Source organism: Muntiacus reevesi, chromosome 2 (genome assembly GCF_963930625.1).
Source record: "Muntiacus reevesi chromosome 2, mMunRee1.1, whole genome shotgun sequence".
NCBI lineage: Eukaryota > Metazoa > Chordata > Mammalia > Artiodactyla > Cervidae > Muntiacus > Muntiacus reevesi.
Window position 1 is genome coordinate 97967789 of NC_089250.1, and position 17894 is coordinate 97985682.

The following is a 17894-nucleotide window of genomic DNA, read 5'->3' on the forward strand; positions in this document are numbered from 1 at the left end:
TACAGTAGATAATATAAAGATAATAGAAGACAGGTTTCTCACTGTCAGAGAAAGGAAATACAAATATGCAGAATGAACTCTTTGGTATTGGTTTAGAACTAGGTTTAGAACTAGATGTACTGGTATGAACTCATGGTTTTCAACATATAGAGATTAAGAAATCCACGACAAAAAATATACACATGTATGTCCACTAAGAGGGCCTAGGAAAAGTGACAACTAATGGTGACAGTCTGATGGCAATGAATTTACCTAAACCTCCCATGTCTTCTAAATATTATTTCTATTAAAAAGAACCAGTCTTCTTTGGAGAAATGGCTGATCCCAGGACTGGGGCAGATAAAGTACATGATGAGTCTGACATATCTTGTCATGCCTGAAGCAAGGAAGTACTCAATGAATGAGGAGGACATAGAAAAACACAGAAACCATCTTGAATGTAACCCCATTGGCCAAAACAGAGACAATCTGAATCTCAAAATAAACAAGATATTAACAGATTATAATGCACCGAGTAAAACTATAAAACACAAATCCATGCTACTATAAATAAATCAATGAATAAAGTTGAAAGTCTAATAAATACTATACTTAGTTACAAAGTACCCCCATCCCACACACAAATTATGTACTAATTACAAAAGGGGTAAACAAAAAGAGTAACTGTACAGTAGAGAAGCTTGACAGACACCCTAAAATCAAGTGATCAAAGTGAACATCATCAGTAATGGGATGAATCAAAATATGCTTCCTGACAGAATGCAATGAGAACGCAGCACTTCTGTGACATTTCTGCCAAAGATGCACATCCTGAGTCTTAGCCCCAGAAAACATTCAACAAACCTAAACACAGGGAACTTCTACAAAATAACTATGATATTTTAAAATGTCATAGTTATGAAAGCCAAGGAAAGACTGGAGAACTGATTTAGATTGAAAGAAACTGAAGAAGCATGATGATTAAATGCAGTAAGTGAACCTACACTGGATCATTTGGTCATAGGGACATTACTGGAAAAATATTTGAATAGTGCCTGTTTAATAGGAATAATAGTAATACATTAACATTCATTTCCTGACTTGGATAGCTGTAACGATGTAGCTGGATGTCTTTTAGCAGGAAATAGATACTAACATAGTTGAGAGTAATGAAGTATCAGATAAGCAACTTGCTCTCCTATACTTTCGAGAAAAATAAAAAGACCTTGATATTCAACTTTTAACTTTTCTATAAGTTTGCAATTGTTTAATAAAGTTCTTTCAAAAACATTAAAATACTCCTCTAATGTAACGTGCAGGTGGGTATACAGCCTTTATAACTGTATGGAAGGAAAGCAATGTATAATTTATTGTGTGTATCAGAGTATAAATAAAAACGCAACATATGGTCAGTCCTTTGTTCACACTGGACCACACAAAAAAAGATTTGTAAAGCTTTCACTGCACCCCTGTTGGTAAATGCCTATTAAATGACTAACAATTGGCTGTTACTATTATTAACCAAAAAGTAAGTACAGAAAATAAAATACTTTTGGTAAAAATACAATTATTTAATATATATTTAATAGATGTAGCCAAGGTTTCGTACATCAGTTAAACGAAAAAGACCAGCCTAAATGAAGAGCATGTGTGTGGGTGCTAAATTGCTTCAGTAGTGCCCGATTTCTGTGCAACCCCATGGACTGTAGCCCGCCAGGCTCCTCTGTCCATGGGATTCTCCAGGCAAGAATACCGGAGTGGGTTGTCATGCCCTCCTCCAGGGGGATCTTCCCGACCCAGGGATCGAACCCAAGTCTTTATCTTAACCTGCGTCAGCAGGCAGGTTCTTTACCACTAGCGCCACCTGAGAAGCCCAAATGAACAGCACAAAATAAAATAATTTTTATCAATTTACCTGCTCAAGGTTCTACTAACGAATAGCACACAACAAATTTTCTGGGCCTATTCTTTTTTTTATTATTACCTTGTTAAAGCTGCTATCTTTTAGGAATGAAGGGCTTCATCTGAGAGAATTTAAGTGTATAAATACACTACAGGCAATGATTTTAAAATGCAGGTATAAATAAATGAGAATCTCCTTTCTTAAAATAGGCAGGAAATGAAAGAAACATTATATAAAAGCATGGATCTAGGTAATACATCTGAAATCAAATTTGTCATTTATGAATTTAAAGTTTCAAAGTGAGTTTCTTTACATACAAGACTTATGGATGATTTAAGTTAGGATGTAACTCTTAAAGAAACAGAATCATAAATGATTAGTTTTTCAGACCAGTTCATAAAGTTTGTTCAATCAACAATGTACCTGAAACCTAAACACCACATGTAACAGTTTCTCTAGCAAAATAACTTCAGATTTCACGGCACATCAAGAAAAATAATTCCTTCCTAGTTGCAGTCCTTGAAAACAGATATTCAATGTAAAATTCTTTGTTCTACAGATCACATGCCACACAGGCCGCAGTCAGCTGTTACTTCCCACATAGATTTCTCTACAGCTCATGACCACTGGAGAATAAAGCACAGAGCTACAGTTTCTTCTCTCTACTTTTAACAAGAAAGATGGCATCTAGGCTGGTCACGTAACTTGCCCAAGTATCAACTCTCATTCTTAAACTATCTATAAAGTACTAGGGTTGTTGTGAAATCAAACAAGAAAATGTGTAAATATGACATTTATCACTGTATCTGGCATGTAACAAATGCTTCTTATAATTTCATATCCAGGGCACTCTCAGTCCCGAAGCCATATCCTTTCCATTTCTCAATGCTGTCTTTCCAGTCTTGTGCAACACATTTAATCAAAATACTTAATTCTTCTTTTCTAACCAAGGGTGATATTGGGACAAGATGAAATGAAACAGGAAGTGAAAGAACAGTTTGACTTTTCATACGGGAAGATTTTATCTAATTCATCTGTAGTTTTAGATGGGGAACAAAATGGAGTTTTAAAATGACAGCGACAACAAAACAAAGGCAAGAGAAAGAATCCAGATAACATCTCAGTTCCCTGTCAGTCAATCTTTACAATGTGGTTTCATTGTTTTATAAAAAGTATAAAAAGTTCTTGATGACAAACACAAGCCTTAAGATACCATTTTGGCTTTTTCCTTCAACTAGTAAGAGCAATAGAGTTGAGTTATAAATTTCAAAAATCTTGTATTTCCTCTTTACAGTATTTGGGAGACAGTGACATAACTTTATTTAGGAAAACCTTTTTAAACGTAGATTTATTAACAAATAAATCAAAGGGTGACTTTTTCTTGCATAAAATTGTGTTTATTTTTAATTACACACTTTTTTTCCCAAAATATAATTGATTTACAAAATTGTCATTTACACACATTTCTAGGAACATTTCTATCATATCAAAAGAGTTTGACATATAGGCCAGTGTTCTTAAATTTTCTACAGCAGAAGCTACAAGTCGGTTGTCAACCGTTTTGGGGTGTTACTGCTGTAAGCACAGGTCTTTTCATAGTCTTTAATATCCTACTCAGGCTTCCCAGGTGGTGCTAGTGCCAGTGCAGGAGACAAAGAGATGCGGGTTCAATCCCTGGGTCAGGAAGATCCCCTGGAGGAGAGCAAGGCCACCCACTCCAGTATTCTTGCCTGGAGAACCCATGGACAGAAGAGCCTGGTGGGCAACAGTCCATAGGGTCACAAAGAGTCGGACATGACTGAGGCGACTTAACGGGAATGCTCAATATGCTAATCTCTATTGTGTTTTTCTTGGAAAGAAGTATACCACATAGTTATCCTTATTTGCTCCTGAGCATTTCTAAAGGAGAATCTAGTAATATCTTAAGAGCACTAACGACAAAGGGACACTGCTGAAATTGATGCTTTCTTTGTGAATTTTATTCATTTCAACAGTCTTTCTGATTTAGTTGAATAGGATCTTTCATCATCAATTCCATTGTTAACAAATCGATAGTATTTTGAATTTTCAGGTGCTTTATCAGTAATAATATATGCCTAGGACCAGAACACATAGCAGACAAAGCACTGCTTGTCCTGGATTATTTAAAGTCTGGCTTGAACACTAGCTAGCTACATAATCTGGCACATTACATTCTCTAAGCTGTATTTTATTCATCTGTAAAATGTAAATGATAACAAAATAAGGAACTTGGGAAGGTCAGAATTAGCCAGTGGTAGAACTAGAATACGAATCCAAGGCTGATGGCTCCACAGTCTCCATTATTAATCACTTCATTGTAATGCTCCCTAATAACTACATCTCACATAGACTAAAAATAAAAACTGCTTTAGCATAAGAACATGTAATAGGACACCTACTCTCAACAGATTTTGGGGAAAACAATACAGTATTGTTAACCTATGTCACATGTTGTACAGCAGGTTTCTAGAACTTATTCACATTGTATGACTGAAGCTTTATACCAGTTTATTAGCACCCCCTTTCTCTTCTTCCAAACCCCTAGTAACTGCCATAGTAACTCCCATAGTAAACTACGCTTTGCTTCTAACAGTCTGTCTATTTCAGGCACTTCATATAAGTGGAATCAGGTAGTATTTGTCCTTCTGTGACAGGCTATTTCAGTTAGCATAATGTCAAAGATCATTCATGCTGTCACATATTACAGAATTTTCTTTCTCAAGGCTGAATATGTCTGGAACATAACAGGCACTCAATATATGGTAATAATATCAATAATTCTAGAGAACTGACACAAAATGGGATTAAAACTTAATTTGCCAAGTTTTCTGATTTACCAACTGATAATGCTAATACTGTTACGAACTTGTGGGCAAAAGAAAGCTCAACTGGATTGTTCAGACCAATTCTCCCACTGAAAACTACTATAAAATGCTGAACCAAATCTATTTTAAAAACTTTAGAGCAACAAAGAGGTAACAAAACTAAAAGAAACTACCAGTACAAATCTGATAAATGAGAACCAGTAAGTTAAATGAGCACAGAATCTGTTTGTCTTGAGAGCATTTGCTAATTCCAGCAAATCCAATTTATGATTTAAAGATCCTGCAAGATGAGGGAAGTAGACCAGAAATCAGTCTAGGACTTTAACAACATAGGCAGATTAATGGGAGGATTCCTCATATTAAGCTGATAGCTCAAAGGAATCACCAACTGAGTAGTGAAAGTGAAGTTGCTCAGTCGTGTCCAACTCGTTGCAACCCTGTGGACTGTAGCCTACCAGGCTTCTCCGTCCATGGGATTTTCCAGGCAAGAAAACTGGAGTGGGTTGCCATTTCCTTCTCCAGGGAACCATAAATAAACCAGTCTAACTGCCCAGGATTCCCACTGCTTGGAAGTGGGGATAAAGGGATCCAGAGAAACTCAGATATGGTCTTTGGATAAAGTGAGCCTAGTTGCTCCAAGTTCCTGCCAGAAGCAGACACTAAGCATTAATTTATTCTGCTATGTAAACTTTCAATTATAATGACAAATACATGAAAATAACTATACATGAAGAAACTGAGTGGTAACCAGTTACAAAAAAAAAAAAAAATAGAAACTGACCAAGAAAGACTTTATATATCTGAATTATTAGCCATAGACTATAAAATAGTTATTCTTTTAATAAAAACCTAAAAGATAATATTAACAGTGCATGCAGGGAATACAAAGCTTCATAGCAGATTTAAGAAAAAAATCAAACAGAACTTCTAGAAATAAGAAGTATAATAAGTGAAATGAAGAACTTGGTATACAGACTCAACAGCAGATCAGAGAGCTGCAAAGAGACAAAAGGAAATAAAAGAGTGCACTAAAAATTCTAGGAAAAGTAGCAAAGACAGAAAAAAAAGATGAGGACTAGATCATAAGTGATAATAAAAATAGAGAACACAGAAAGACTAACATAGGTTTAATAAGAATGCTAGAGGAAGAAAGGAAAGAGAATGGACCAGAGGCTGTCTGAATAGACAAGATGTTGTCCAGAATAATGAAAGACATCAATCAGCATAAAGAAGTTCAAGGATTTCCAAAAGCAGCATAAATAAAACTAAATTCTTCACCTATAGCATGGTGAAGCGTCAGAAAACCAAAGACAAAGAAAAAATGAAAAGTTACCTTCACAGAAGTGAACACTGACAAATGATTTCTAACAGCCAGTTCAAGACCCTGAGAGCTCAGCTGGTGAAGAATCCACCTGCAGTGCAGCAGACCCCAGTTCAATTCCTGGATTGGGAAGATCCCCTGGAGAAGGGAAAGGCTACCCACTCCAGTATTCTGGCCTGGAGAATTCCATGAACTATATAGTCCATGGGGTCGCAAACAGTTGTACACCACTGAGCCACTTTCACTTTTCACACGACACCAGAAGGTAGTGGAATTATAGCTTTAATATTCAAAAAGAAAAATATTAAAGTGCCAAACTTCTACACCATGCAAAAAATGCCTTTTAAGAGTGAAGCTAAATAAACTCATCTTCAGACAAACACAAAGAATCAAGAAGTATGATCCCAACATAACATACTAAAATAAATTCTAAGGATTATACTTCAAGCAGCAGGAAAATGATCCCAGATGCAATAAGGTATAATATAACACACACGGATTTTTAACTTCTGAGCCACCGGGGAAGCCCCATTTATATCATAATTATTTTTTAAACTGCACATTTACATTTTATGAACTTTTCTCTATTTTTAATGTAATATTTAGTGTGAATTTAAAACATATAGAGTCATCTCTCTTTACAACAAAAAGTATAAGTAAGGTAGTAAATGATTTTAAATATTCTACCTTGAAAAATGAAAAAGAATAAATAACCCAAATCATATTTCCAATCTACTTTACCAACACAACTGTATATTTTTCATCATCAGTTCAGTTCAGTTTAGTCGCTCAGTCGTGTCCGACTCTGCAACCCCATGAATCGCAGCATGCCAGGCCTCCCTGTCCATCACCAACTCCCAGAGTTTACTCAAACTCAGGTCCATCGAGTCAGTGATGCCATCCAGTCATCTCATGCTCTGTTGTTCCCTTCTCCTCCTGACCCCATTCCCTCCCAGCATCAGGATCTTTTCCAATGAGTTAACTCTTCACATGATGTGACCAAAGTATTGGAGCTTTAGCTTCAGCATCAGTCCTTCCAATGAACACCCAGGACTGATTTCCTTTAGGATGGACTGGTTGGATCTCCTTGCAGTCCAAGGGACACTCAAGAGTCTTCTCCAACATCAATTTTACAGCGCTCAGCTTTCATCACAGTCCAACTCTCACATCCATACATGACCACTGGAAAAACCACAGCCTTGATTAGATGGACCTTTGTTGGCAAAGCAACATCTCTGCGATTTAATATGCTGTCTAGGTTGGTCGTAACTTTCTTTCCAAGGAGTAAGCGTCTCTTAATATCATGGCTGCAATCACCATCTGCAGTGATTTTGGAGCCCAAAAAAATAAAGTCTGACACTGTTTCCACTGTTTCCCTATCTATTTCCCATGAAGTGATGGGACAAGATGCCATGATCTTAGTTTTATGAATGTTGAGCTTTAAGCCAACTTTTACACTCTCCTCTTTCAGTTTCATCAACAGGCCTTTTAGTTCCTCTTCACGTTCGGCCATAAGGGTGCTGTCATCTGCATATCTGAGGTTATTGATATTTCTCTCAGCAATCTTGATTCCAGCTTGTGCTTCATCCAGCCCAGCGTTTCTCATGATGTACTCTGCATATAAGTTAAATAAGCAGGGTGACAATATACAGCCTTGACATACTCCTTTACCTATTTGGAACTTGTCTGTTGTTCCATTTCCAGTTCAATTGTTGCTTCCTGACCTGCATACGGTTTCTCAAGACCCAGTTGGTCTCATATTTCCATCTCTTTCAGAATTTTCCACAGTTTATTGTGATCCACACACTCAAAGGCTTTTAGCATAGTCAATAAAGCAGAAACGGAAAATTTTGTGGAACTCTCTTGCTTTTTCGATGATCCAGCAGGTGTTGGCAATTTGATCTCTGGTTCCTCTGCCTTTTCTAAAACCAGCTTGAACATCTGGAAGTTCACGGTTCACATATTGCTCAAGCCTGGCTTGGAGAATTTTGAGCATTACTTTACTACCGTGTGAGATGAGTGCAATTGTGCAGCAGTTTGACCATTCTTTGGGACTGCCTTTCTTTGGGATTGGAATGAAAACTGACCTTCTCCAGTCCTGTGGCCACTGCTGAGTTTTCCAAATTTGCTGGCATATTGAGTGCAGAACTTTCACAGCATCATCTTTCAGGATTTGAAATAGCTCAACTGGAATTCATCACCTCCACTAGCTTTGTCCATAGTGATGCTTCCTAAGGCCCACTGGACTTCACATTCCAGGATGTCTGGCTTGAGGTGAGTGATCACACCATCATGATTATCTGGGTCATAAGGATCCTTTTGGTACAGTTCTGTGTATTCTTGCCAGCTCTTGCCACCTCTTCTTACTATCTTCTGCTTCTTTTAGGTCCATACCATTTCTGTCCTTTATCAAACCCATCTTTGCATGAAATTGTTCCCTTGGTATCTCTAATTTTCTTGAAGAGATCTCTAGTCTTTCCTATTCTGTTGTTTTCCTCTATTTTTTTGCATTGATCGCTGAGTGAGGCTTTCTTATCTCTCCTGGCTATTCTTTGGAACTCTGCATTCAACTGGGAGTATCTTTCCTTTTCTCCTTTGCTTTTCGCTTTTCTTCTTTTCACAGCTATTTGTAAGGCCTCTTCAGACTGCCATGTGGCCTTTTTGCATTTCTTTTCCATGGGTATGGTCTTGCTCCCTGTCTCCTGTACAATGTCACAAACCTCCGTCCATAATTTTTCAGGCTCTCTGTCTATCAGATGTAGTCCCTTAAATCTATTTCTCAGTTCCACTGTATAGTCATAAAGGATTTGATTTAGGTCATACCTGAATGGTCTAGTGGTTATCCCTACTTTCTTCAATTTAAGTCTCAGTTTGGCAATAAGGAGTTCATGATATGAGCCACAGTCAACTCCCAGTCTGTTTTTGCTGACAGTATAGAGCTTCTCCATCTTTGGCTGCAAAGAATATAATCAATTTGATTTCAGTGTTGACCATCTGGTGATGTCCATGTGTAGAGTCTTCTGTTGTGTTGTTGGAAGAGGGTGTTTGCTATGACCAGTGTGTTCTCTTGGCAAAACTCTATTATCCTTTGCCCTGCTTCATTCTGTACTTCAAGGCCAAATTTGTCTGTTACTCCAGGTGTTTCTTGACTTCCTACTTTTGCATTCCAGTTCCCTATAATGAAAAGGACATCTTTTTTGGGTGTTAGTTCTAAAAGGTCTTGTAGGTCTTCATAGAACCGTTCAGCTTCAGCTTCTTCAGTGTTACTGGTTGGGGCATAGGCCTGGATTACTGTGATATTGAATGGTTTGCCTTGGAAATGAACAGAGATCATTCTGTCATTTTTGAGATTGCATCCAAGTACTGCATTTCAGACTCTCTTGTTGACCATGATGGCTACTCCATTTCTTCTAAGGGATTTTTGCCCACAGTAGTAGATATAATGGTCATCTGAGTTAAATGCACCCATTCCAGTCCATTTTAGTCTGCTGATTCCTAGAATGTTGACGTTCACTCTTGCCATCTCCTGTTTGACCACTTCCAATTTGCCTTGATTCATGGACCTAACATTCCAGGTTCCTATGCAATATTGCTCTTTACAGCATTGGACCTTGTTTCTATTACCAGTCCCATCCATAACTGGGTATTGTTTTTGCTTTGGCTCATCCCTTCATTCTTTCTGGAGTTATTTCTCCACTGATCTCCAGTAGCATATTGGGCACCTACCGACCTGGGGAGTTCCTCTTTCAGTATCCTATCATTTCGCCTTTTCATACTGTTCATGGGGTTCTCAAGGCAAGAATACTGAAGTGGTTTGCCATTCCCTTCTCCAGTGGACCACATTCTGTCAGACCTCTCCACCATGACCCGTCCGTCTTGGGTGGCCCTACACGGCATGGCTTAGTTTCATTGAGTTAGACACGACTGTGGTCCTGTGATCAGACTGGCTCGTTTCTGTGATTATGGTTTCAGTGTGTCTGCCCTCTGATGCCCTCTTGCAACACCTACCTTCTTACTTGGGTTTCTCTTACCTTGAACGTGTTTTTCATCATAGATAAAAGTAATCTGGGAGTGTGGAGAGTGCTTATGCTAAGTTTTACAAATCTTCCTAATCACTCACCTCCCTTCTTCACCCTGCTAACTATTTCTTTTTAACAAAATATAACTACCAATTGTCATCTAGAGAAAAATGTTTAAGATTAATTTAGCCCCACTTTTCCTTATATCCTCTGCTTTCTATGAACAGACAGGTTGGTTTCCTCAATTACAAATTAAAAAATAAGACAGGTCTTTGACAACTATTAACAGAAGAGTGGTGAAGTCATCCATTTCAAGTCAAAGAAAAGGATTCAGAAAATGCAAAACCTTTCTGTTCTTAACAAGCAAGCCTCACAAACACATCTCTAGCAAACAGGAGACAGAGAGAAAAATAAACTTTTCACATTTGGGGAAAAGGGACGGACATATTTGAAAGAATTCACAGAATCACTCATGCCTATGTCATATAAGCCAGTTGTCACTTCAGAGGAACATATTAAAATCAGCAATTATTACTTTCATGACACATATTGACATAACATGTATAATAAGTAAAATGAATACTGTACTTACCATTCCCATTAACAGAGAGATTATGAGTCTTGAAGCTATCCTCAGCACTTTCCAAGCTCAGGGTAGTATGAGCTAGCAAACTGTACTTTGCACCACTAATAGTGAGAAAAAAGACAGGTGTTAAGAATTTAGTATATTTTCTACTACACAAAATATTTAGATGTTCAACAACAACAAAATAAACAACCTGTTTTAAAAATGGGCAAAGGTCTTGAATAGACATTTCTTCAAAGAAAATATACAAATGGTCAATAAAAACATGAAGAGATACTCAAGATCATTAATCCTAAGGAAATCACAAATCAAAACCACTTCACATCCATTAGAATGACCATTATTTAAAAAAACAAAACAAAAAGAAAGCAACAAGTTGTTGGCAAGGATGTGGACAGATTGGAATCATTCTGCACTGCTGATGGAAATGTAAAATGTTAACCACTATGAAAAACAGTATGGTAATTCTTCAAAAATAAAACAGAATTACCATGTAAAGTGTGATGAGAATTTTTATTAATTGGGCCAGGTGATATGTTTCATAAATCTTGTCTCTTACTATATATGTAATAAAATAAACATTACAAAAAATATGTATACATGTAGCAATAAAGCAATGCATGCATGCACTTCATTAATAAATAATGGTACACTCCAAAGAATGTTGTTCCTGGGTGAAGGCTTCTTGGTTTTGGATTTTTCAGTTTTATTGAAAAACAACTGCCATACATTACTGTATAAGCTTAAGGTTTACAGCACTTGATTTCATTGGTTTGATTTATCTGGACAGAGAAGCCTGGCGGGCTACAGTCCAAGGGGTCTCAAAGAGTTGGACACGACTCAGCAACTGAGCATGCACATCTTGGTTTTCAAAATACAACCATCATAGACAAGAGATATCTCTTACTAGCCAGTGTTTTTTTGTTGGTGTTTATATAGGAAAATAGATGCTTCTGTCCCCAAAACTTGACAAAAAAAAAAATTAACAAAACAACTCGCAAGTACAGTTTTAAGTTACATTCTGAATACAACTGGTATAATTCAGACTTCTATTCAGACTATTGGGAAGGTTGCTAGAGCAAAGGCACACTATGAGAACCTCATTCTCAGTGTGGGCCATTCTCTGCTCTTTTCACTTGTCCTGAAAAATTTCTATAGTGAGTTTCATTATTAGCTCTTATTTTTCCCTACTTTTACATAATAAGTGCCCCTCAAAAGTTGAGGAAATATTTTTTTTTAAATGGTGAAGAATAAAAGCAATTGAGAACAGTGACTATAACAGAAAAACAAATATTACTACACACAAAATTGCCTATTAATAATCATAGGAGTTGCTTGGTGATGGGGCACAATATTTAAGCACTATCTCAACATAGTAATTTGTCATTGATTCATGGGTTTTATACAATTTTTCCCATGCTAAACAATGGTAAATAAACTCCCTATTAGTGTTTTAGTGCAAAATGTGTTATTTTCAGGAATAGATTATTGACAAGACGTGGATAAGTGATGCAAGAGAGTGACGCTAGGTGCATCTGACACACAACAAGGCCATCAGTGTGGCAGTATTACAGTGACAGAGAGGGAGACACAATGTCTACATGCCGAGTACAGGCAGACACTCTACACTGCAGGAGGGCATGCCCTGTGGGGCATGATGAGGCCCCTGGATTTTATTCTGAGTGAGATAGGAAGCAAGTGGCAGGTTCTGAGCAGAGGCATGTGCTATGATCTGACTTGTATTTTTTAATGATTTCTCTGGCTGCCATGTAGACAGAAGACCACAGAGGCCAAGAGAGAAATGGAAATGCCAACTAGAAAGCTACTGCACCTCACCAGTCAAGAGTTGATGCAGGCCTGGGATAGGGCGGTAATTGATGGGATGGTGAGAAGTGGTAAGATTTTTGATATAGTGTAGAGTTGACCCAATGTGGACACGGGATGCAAAGAAAGGAAAGAATCAAGGACAACTCCAAAGAGTTTGGCCTGAGCAACTAGAAAAAGGGAATTGTTATTAACTGCAAAGAGGCTGACTGAGAAAAGAAGAGATATGGGAAGTAAAAATTTAAGTTTTGAACAGATCAAGTTTGAGACTGGGTTGTAGGGTTGGCAGGTGGATAATGAATCTGAGGTTATGAGAGGAAAAAGTATTAAAGAATGAAATTTGGGAGTTACCAATATATAAATGATATTTAATGAAAGTTAGATAGTTAAATAAAATGTGACAACTGAGTATCTGGACACAAGTACTCCATCATTTCAGATTAAGTTGAAGCACAATGAACAAAGGAGACAAGCAAGGAACAGTCAGTGAGGCAGAAGAGAAATCACAAAAGTGGTATCCAAGGAAGCCAAGTTCAAAAAGTGTTCCAAGGAGAGTAATCAACTGTGTTGAATACTGAAAATTCCAGGAGGAGGAATACTGATAAAAGACGATGGTATTTGGCAACATGTAGATCACTGCTGACCTTGATAAGAGCAGTTTCTACAGGATGGGATAGAAGTTAACGTGTGAAACCTGACCAAACTGGTTCAAGAGAATAGGAGGACGGGAAGTGGAGACAGAGTATGTGAACACTTCTCTGTAAAGGACAGCTGTGCAATGGGGCAAGAGAAATGCAAGGTACTTCAGCATGTTTATGTTTTTGGAAATGATGCAGCAGAAGAAAAACTGATGACAGAGAAGAAGGAAGGACATGTGCAGGAGCCAAGTTTTGAGAACTTGAGAAGATGATCTAATGCACAGGTAGGTGGTCTCAGATGGAGTAAAGGCAGTTCAGAAGGAAGGAAAGCAGCAAATGAAGATACAAATGCCAGTAGGCTGATAGATTTGGTTGACAGAGGATATGCAAGTTCTCTTCTGATTACTTCAGCATCATCAATGCTGTATCCAATGAAGTCATCCGCTTTGACTATACAGACCTCTGTCAGCAAAGTGATGTCTCTGCTTTTTAATATGCTGTCTAGGTTTGTCACTGCTTTCCTTCCAAGGAGCAAGTGTCTTTTAAAGCTATGGTTTTTCCAGTAGTCACGTATAGATGTAAGAGTTGAACCATAAAGAAGGCTGAATGCCAAAGAATTAATGCTTTCAAACTGTGTGCTGGAGAAGATTCTTCAGAGTACCATGGACTACAAGGAGATCAAGCCAGTCAATCCTAAAGAAAATCAGCCCTGAATATTCATTTGAAGGACTGTTGCTGAAGCTGAAGCTCCAATACTTTGGCTACCTAATGCAAAGAGCCAATGTACTAGAGAAGACCCTGATGCTGGAAAAGATTGAAGGCAAAAGAAGAAAGGGTCAGAGAGAATGTGATGGTTAGATAGCATCACCAACTTAATGGATACGAATCTAAGCAAACTTCAGGAGACAGTGGAGCACACAGGAGACTGGGATGTACGTTCATGGGGTCACAAAGAGTCCAACATGACTCAGCAACTGAACAACAACATCAGCTTTGAATAAGGAGTGGAAAAGGAGGTTCTATAAGAGAGAGTAATGTAATGTGAAATACTTATTCTGACAAGAGGTAAAGTGAAACGCTGTGGACACTTAGGACGATTGCTCATGTTGGAACTCACTTAAGATCAGTGATCCCTCTAAAGTGAGACCAGACAGTATTATTATTCTTGTTTCCCCATCTATTCCTGAGTGCAGGTGCAGAGGAGCTAAAGGCAGGATTTAACCAAGCTAGTCAATCCTAAAGGAAATCAGTCCTGAACATTCATTGGAAGGACTGATGCTGAAGCTTAAATGCCAATACTTTGACCACCTGATGCGAAGAACTAACTCATTGGAAAAGACTCTGATGCTGGGAAAGATTGAAGGCAGGAGGAGAAGGGGATGACAGAGGATGAGATGGTTGGATGGCATCACTGATTTGATGGACATGAGTTTGAGTAAGCTCTGGGAGTTGTTGAAGAACAGGGAAGCCTGGCGTGCCGCAGTCCATGGGATCACAAAGAGTCGGACATGACTGAGTGATTGAACTGAAGTTTCTCCAAGGTAAGTATAATAAAAGGAGAGAAATAATAGAATGAATGAATTTAAGCTAATTGAATGAAGGAATTTAAGCTAATTGGAGTCAGAATATTGAACAGAGAAAGCTGGAAATGTGGGAGGTGGTAGATATTGTTGGATATTACTACAGAGACCATGTGCAATTATGAGCAATGACAAGATCTAGGGTACAACTGTGGGATGGATAGCTAAAACAGGCACAAGATCACCAGAGGCAAGGAAGTCATGAAACTTAGAGGTCAAGGTATTAGATGAATAGTCTGCATGTATTTTAAATTCATCAAGAAATATTGTCTGAAATGGTAAAAGGCAGAGACTGGGAGAGAAAGAGAAAGAAGATACTTCAGAGTTTTACTTTTAGGAGTGATGTAATTTATTCTCACTGACCAATAAAAGTATTAAAGTATTCTTCACATCAAGAATAGCATCATTTTGATACACAATGGAATATGAAGTACCGCTTTTAGTGTACACAGGAAGTAGCTATGTTATAGGCTATGCATTTGTACCAAGTGCATTGCAGAGGTGGCAACCTGTGTGGCAGAATAGGCTAAAATTGTGTGATGACCCAAATATATGTTGAATTTTTTCTCAGGCCTTATAAAATAATTGTGGCTAAGACATCTTCTCCTCAACTATTTGAGATAAACACATAATACATTTGCCTCTGTTTCCAATGAATTACACATCTTAAAATAACAATACGAAAAAGTTATTGATAACCTACCCTAAGAATAAACTATGATAGAAACCAAATGATAGATAATGTGGTCATTAAAATGATCATATAAAGACTCTGTAATAACTCAAGGAAAAAATGTATGGGTGTATATATATACACACACATATATATGAATGTATAGCATAATTAAGAATATATATATATATATATATATATATATATATATCTCACAAAGCTAGTAACTTTAAAACCTGGAGGAAAAATATCAGTTCAAAATTACAAAAAGCAAGCACAAGCTGGAATCAAGATTGCCGGGAGAAATATCAATAATTTCAGATATGCAGATGATACCACCCTCATGGCAAAGTGAAGAAGAACTAGAGAGCCTCTTGATGAAAGTGAAAGAGGAGAGTGAAAAAGTTGGCTTAAAACTCAATATTCAGAAAACTAAGATCATGGCATCTGGTCCCATCACTTCATGGCAAATAGATGGGAAAACAATGAGAGACTTCATTTTGGGGGCTACAAAACCACTACAGATGGTGACTGTAGCCATGAAATTAAAAGGCACCTGCTCCTTGGAAGAAAAGCTCTGACAAACCTAGACAGCATATTAAAAAGCAGAGAAATTACTTTGTCAACAAAGGTCCATCTAGTCAAGGCTATTGTTTTTCCAGAAGTCATGTATGCATGTGACAGTTGGACTATAAAGAAAGCTGAGTGACGAAGAATTGATGCTTTTGAATTGTGGTGTTGGAGAAGAATCTTGTGAGTCCCTTGGATTGCAAAGAGATCCAACCAGTCAATACTAAATGAACATAAGTCCTGAATGTTCATTGGAAGGACTGGTGCTGAAGCTGAAATTCCAATACTTTGGCCACCTGATGTGAAGAACTGACTCATTGGAAAAGACCCTAATGCTGGGAAAGAATGAAGGCAGGAGGAGAATGGAACAACAGAGGATGAGATGGTTGGAGGGCATCACCAACTCGATGGACATGAGCTTAAGCAAGTTCTGGGAGTTGGTGATGGACAGGGAGACCTGGCGTGCTGCAGTCCATGTGTCACAAAGAGTCGGAAACAACTGAGCGAGTGAAGTGAACTGAACTGATTTGATCTATAAAGTGAAAGTGAAAGTGACTCAGGCATTTCCGACTCTTTGTGACCACATGGACTATACAGTCTATGGCATTCTCCAGGTCAGAATACTGGGGTGGGAACCTTTCCCTTCTCCAGGGGATCTTCCCAACCAAGGGATCACACCCAGGTTTCCCACATTGCAGGCAGATTCTATACCAGCTGAGCCACAAGGGAAACCCAAGAACACTGGAGTGGGTAGCCTATCCCTTCTCTAGCAGATCTTCCTGACCCAGGAATCAAACTGGGGTCTCCTGAACTGCAGGCAGATTCTTTACCAATTGAGCAATCAGGGAAGCCCATTCGATCTATAATAAACTGTATGCATTTTTTTCTCTTTCTAGGCTCTATTTCTAAAGTTTATATACTTTTATAATGAAATAACTGGGGCTTCCCCAATGGCTCAGCAGGTAAAGAATCCACCTGCAATGCAGGAGATACAGGTTTGATCCCTGGGTCAGGAAGATTCCCTGGAGGAGGAAATGGCAAACTGCTCCAGTATTCTTGCCTGAAAAATCCCATGGACAGAGGAGTTTGGCAGGTTACAGACCATGGGGTCACAGAGTCGGACATGACTGAGCAACTAAGCGCACACACAATGAAATAAACAATGCTGTAGGATTTGTGAAGTAGCAGGATGAAAACTCTCCCCTAAAAATCAAAACATGCAAAGCATTATAATACTACATCTACCTATATGCCTGTAGCTAGCAAGTAGTACACTGGAAACAGAATCCCACTATACTATACTTACTACCACTACCCTCTATACTTCATTAATAGTTTAATTAAGGTACTTGTCTATTAAAACAGATACATACTATCTTTTACTATTGCAAGAATTTTGAGTGCAGGAAACATGGCTTACTAACTTCATGGGAAATAGATGGGGAAACAGTGGAAACAGTGTCAGACTTTATTTTTTGGGGCTCCAAAATCACTGCAGATGGTGATTGCAGCCATGAAATTAAAAGATGCTTACTCCTTGGAAGGAAAGTTATGACCAACCTAGATAGCATATTAAAAAGTAAAGACATTACTCTGTCAACCAAGGTCCATTTAGTCAAGGCTATGGTTTTTCCAGTGGTCATGTACAGATGTGAGAGTTGGACTGTGAAGAAAGCTGAGCACCGAAGAACTGATGTTTTTGAACTGTGGTGTTGGAGAAGACTCTTGAGAGTCCCTTGGAATGCAAGGAGATCCAACCAGTCCATCCTAAAGGAGATCAGTCCTGGGTGTCACTGGAAGGACTGATACTGAAGCTGAAACTCCAATCCTTTCGTCACCTCATGTGAAGAGTTGATTCATCCCTCCCTGATGCTGGGAGGGACTGGGGGAAGGAGGAGAAGGGGACGACAGAGGATGAGATGGCTGGATGGCATCACCGACTCAACGGACATTAG

General features: G+C 38.3%; 1 protein-coding gene across 5 annotated transcripts in view; it reads right to left on the bottom strand.

Moving 5' to 3' along the window:
* Positions 1-17894, bottom strand: part of RTKN2 (rhotekin 2) — a 171133-nt gene that overhangs the window by 34923 nt on the left and 118316 nt on the right. For all 5 annotated transcript variants that reach the window (XM_065922412.1, XM_065922409.1, XM_065922410.1 and 2 more), the window contains one exon: positions 10661-10755. In XM_065922412.1, the coding sequence (XP_065778484.1) occupies positions 10661-10755 (95 nt within the window). The remainder of the gene's footprint in view (positions 1-10660; positions 10756-17894) is intronic.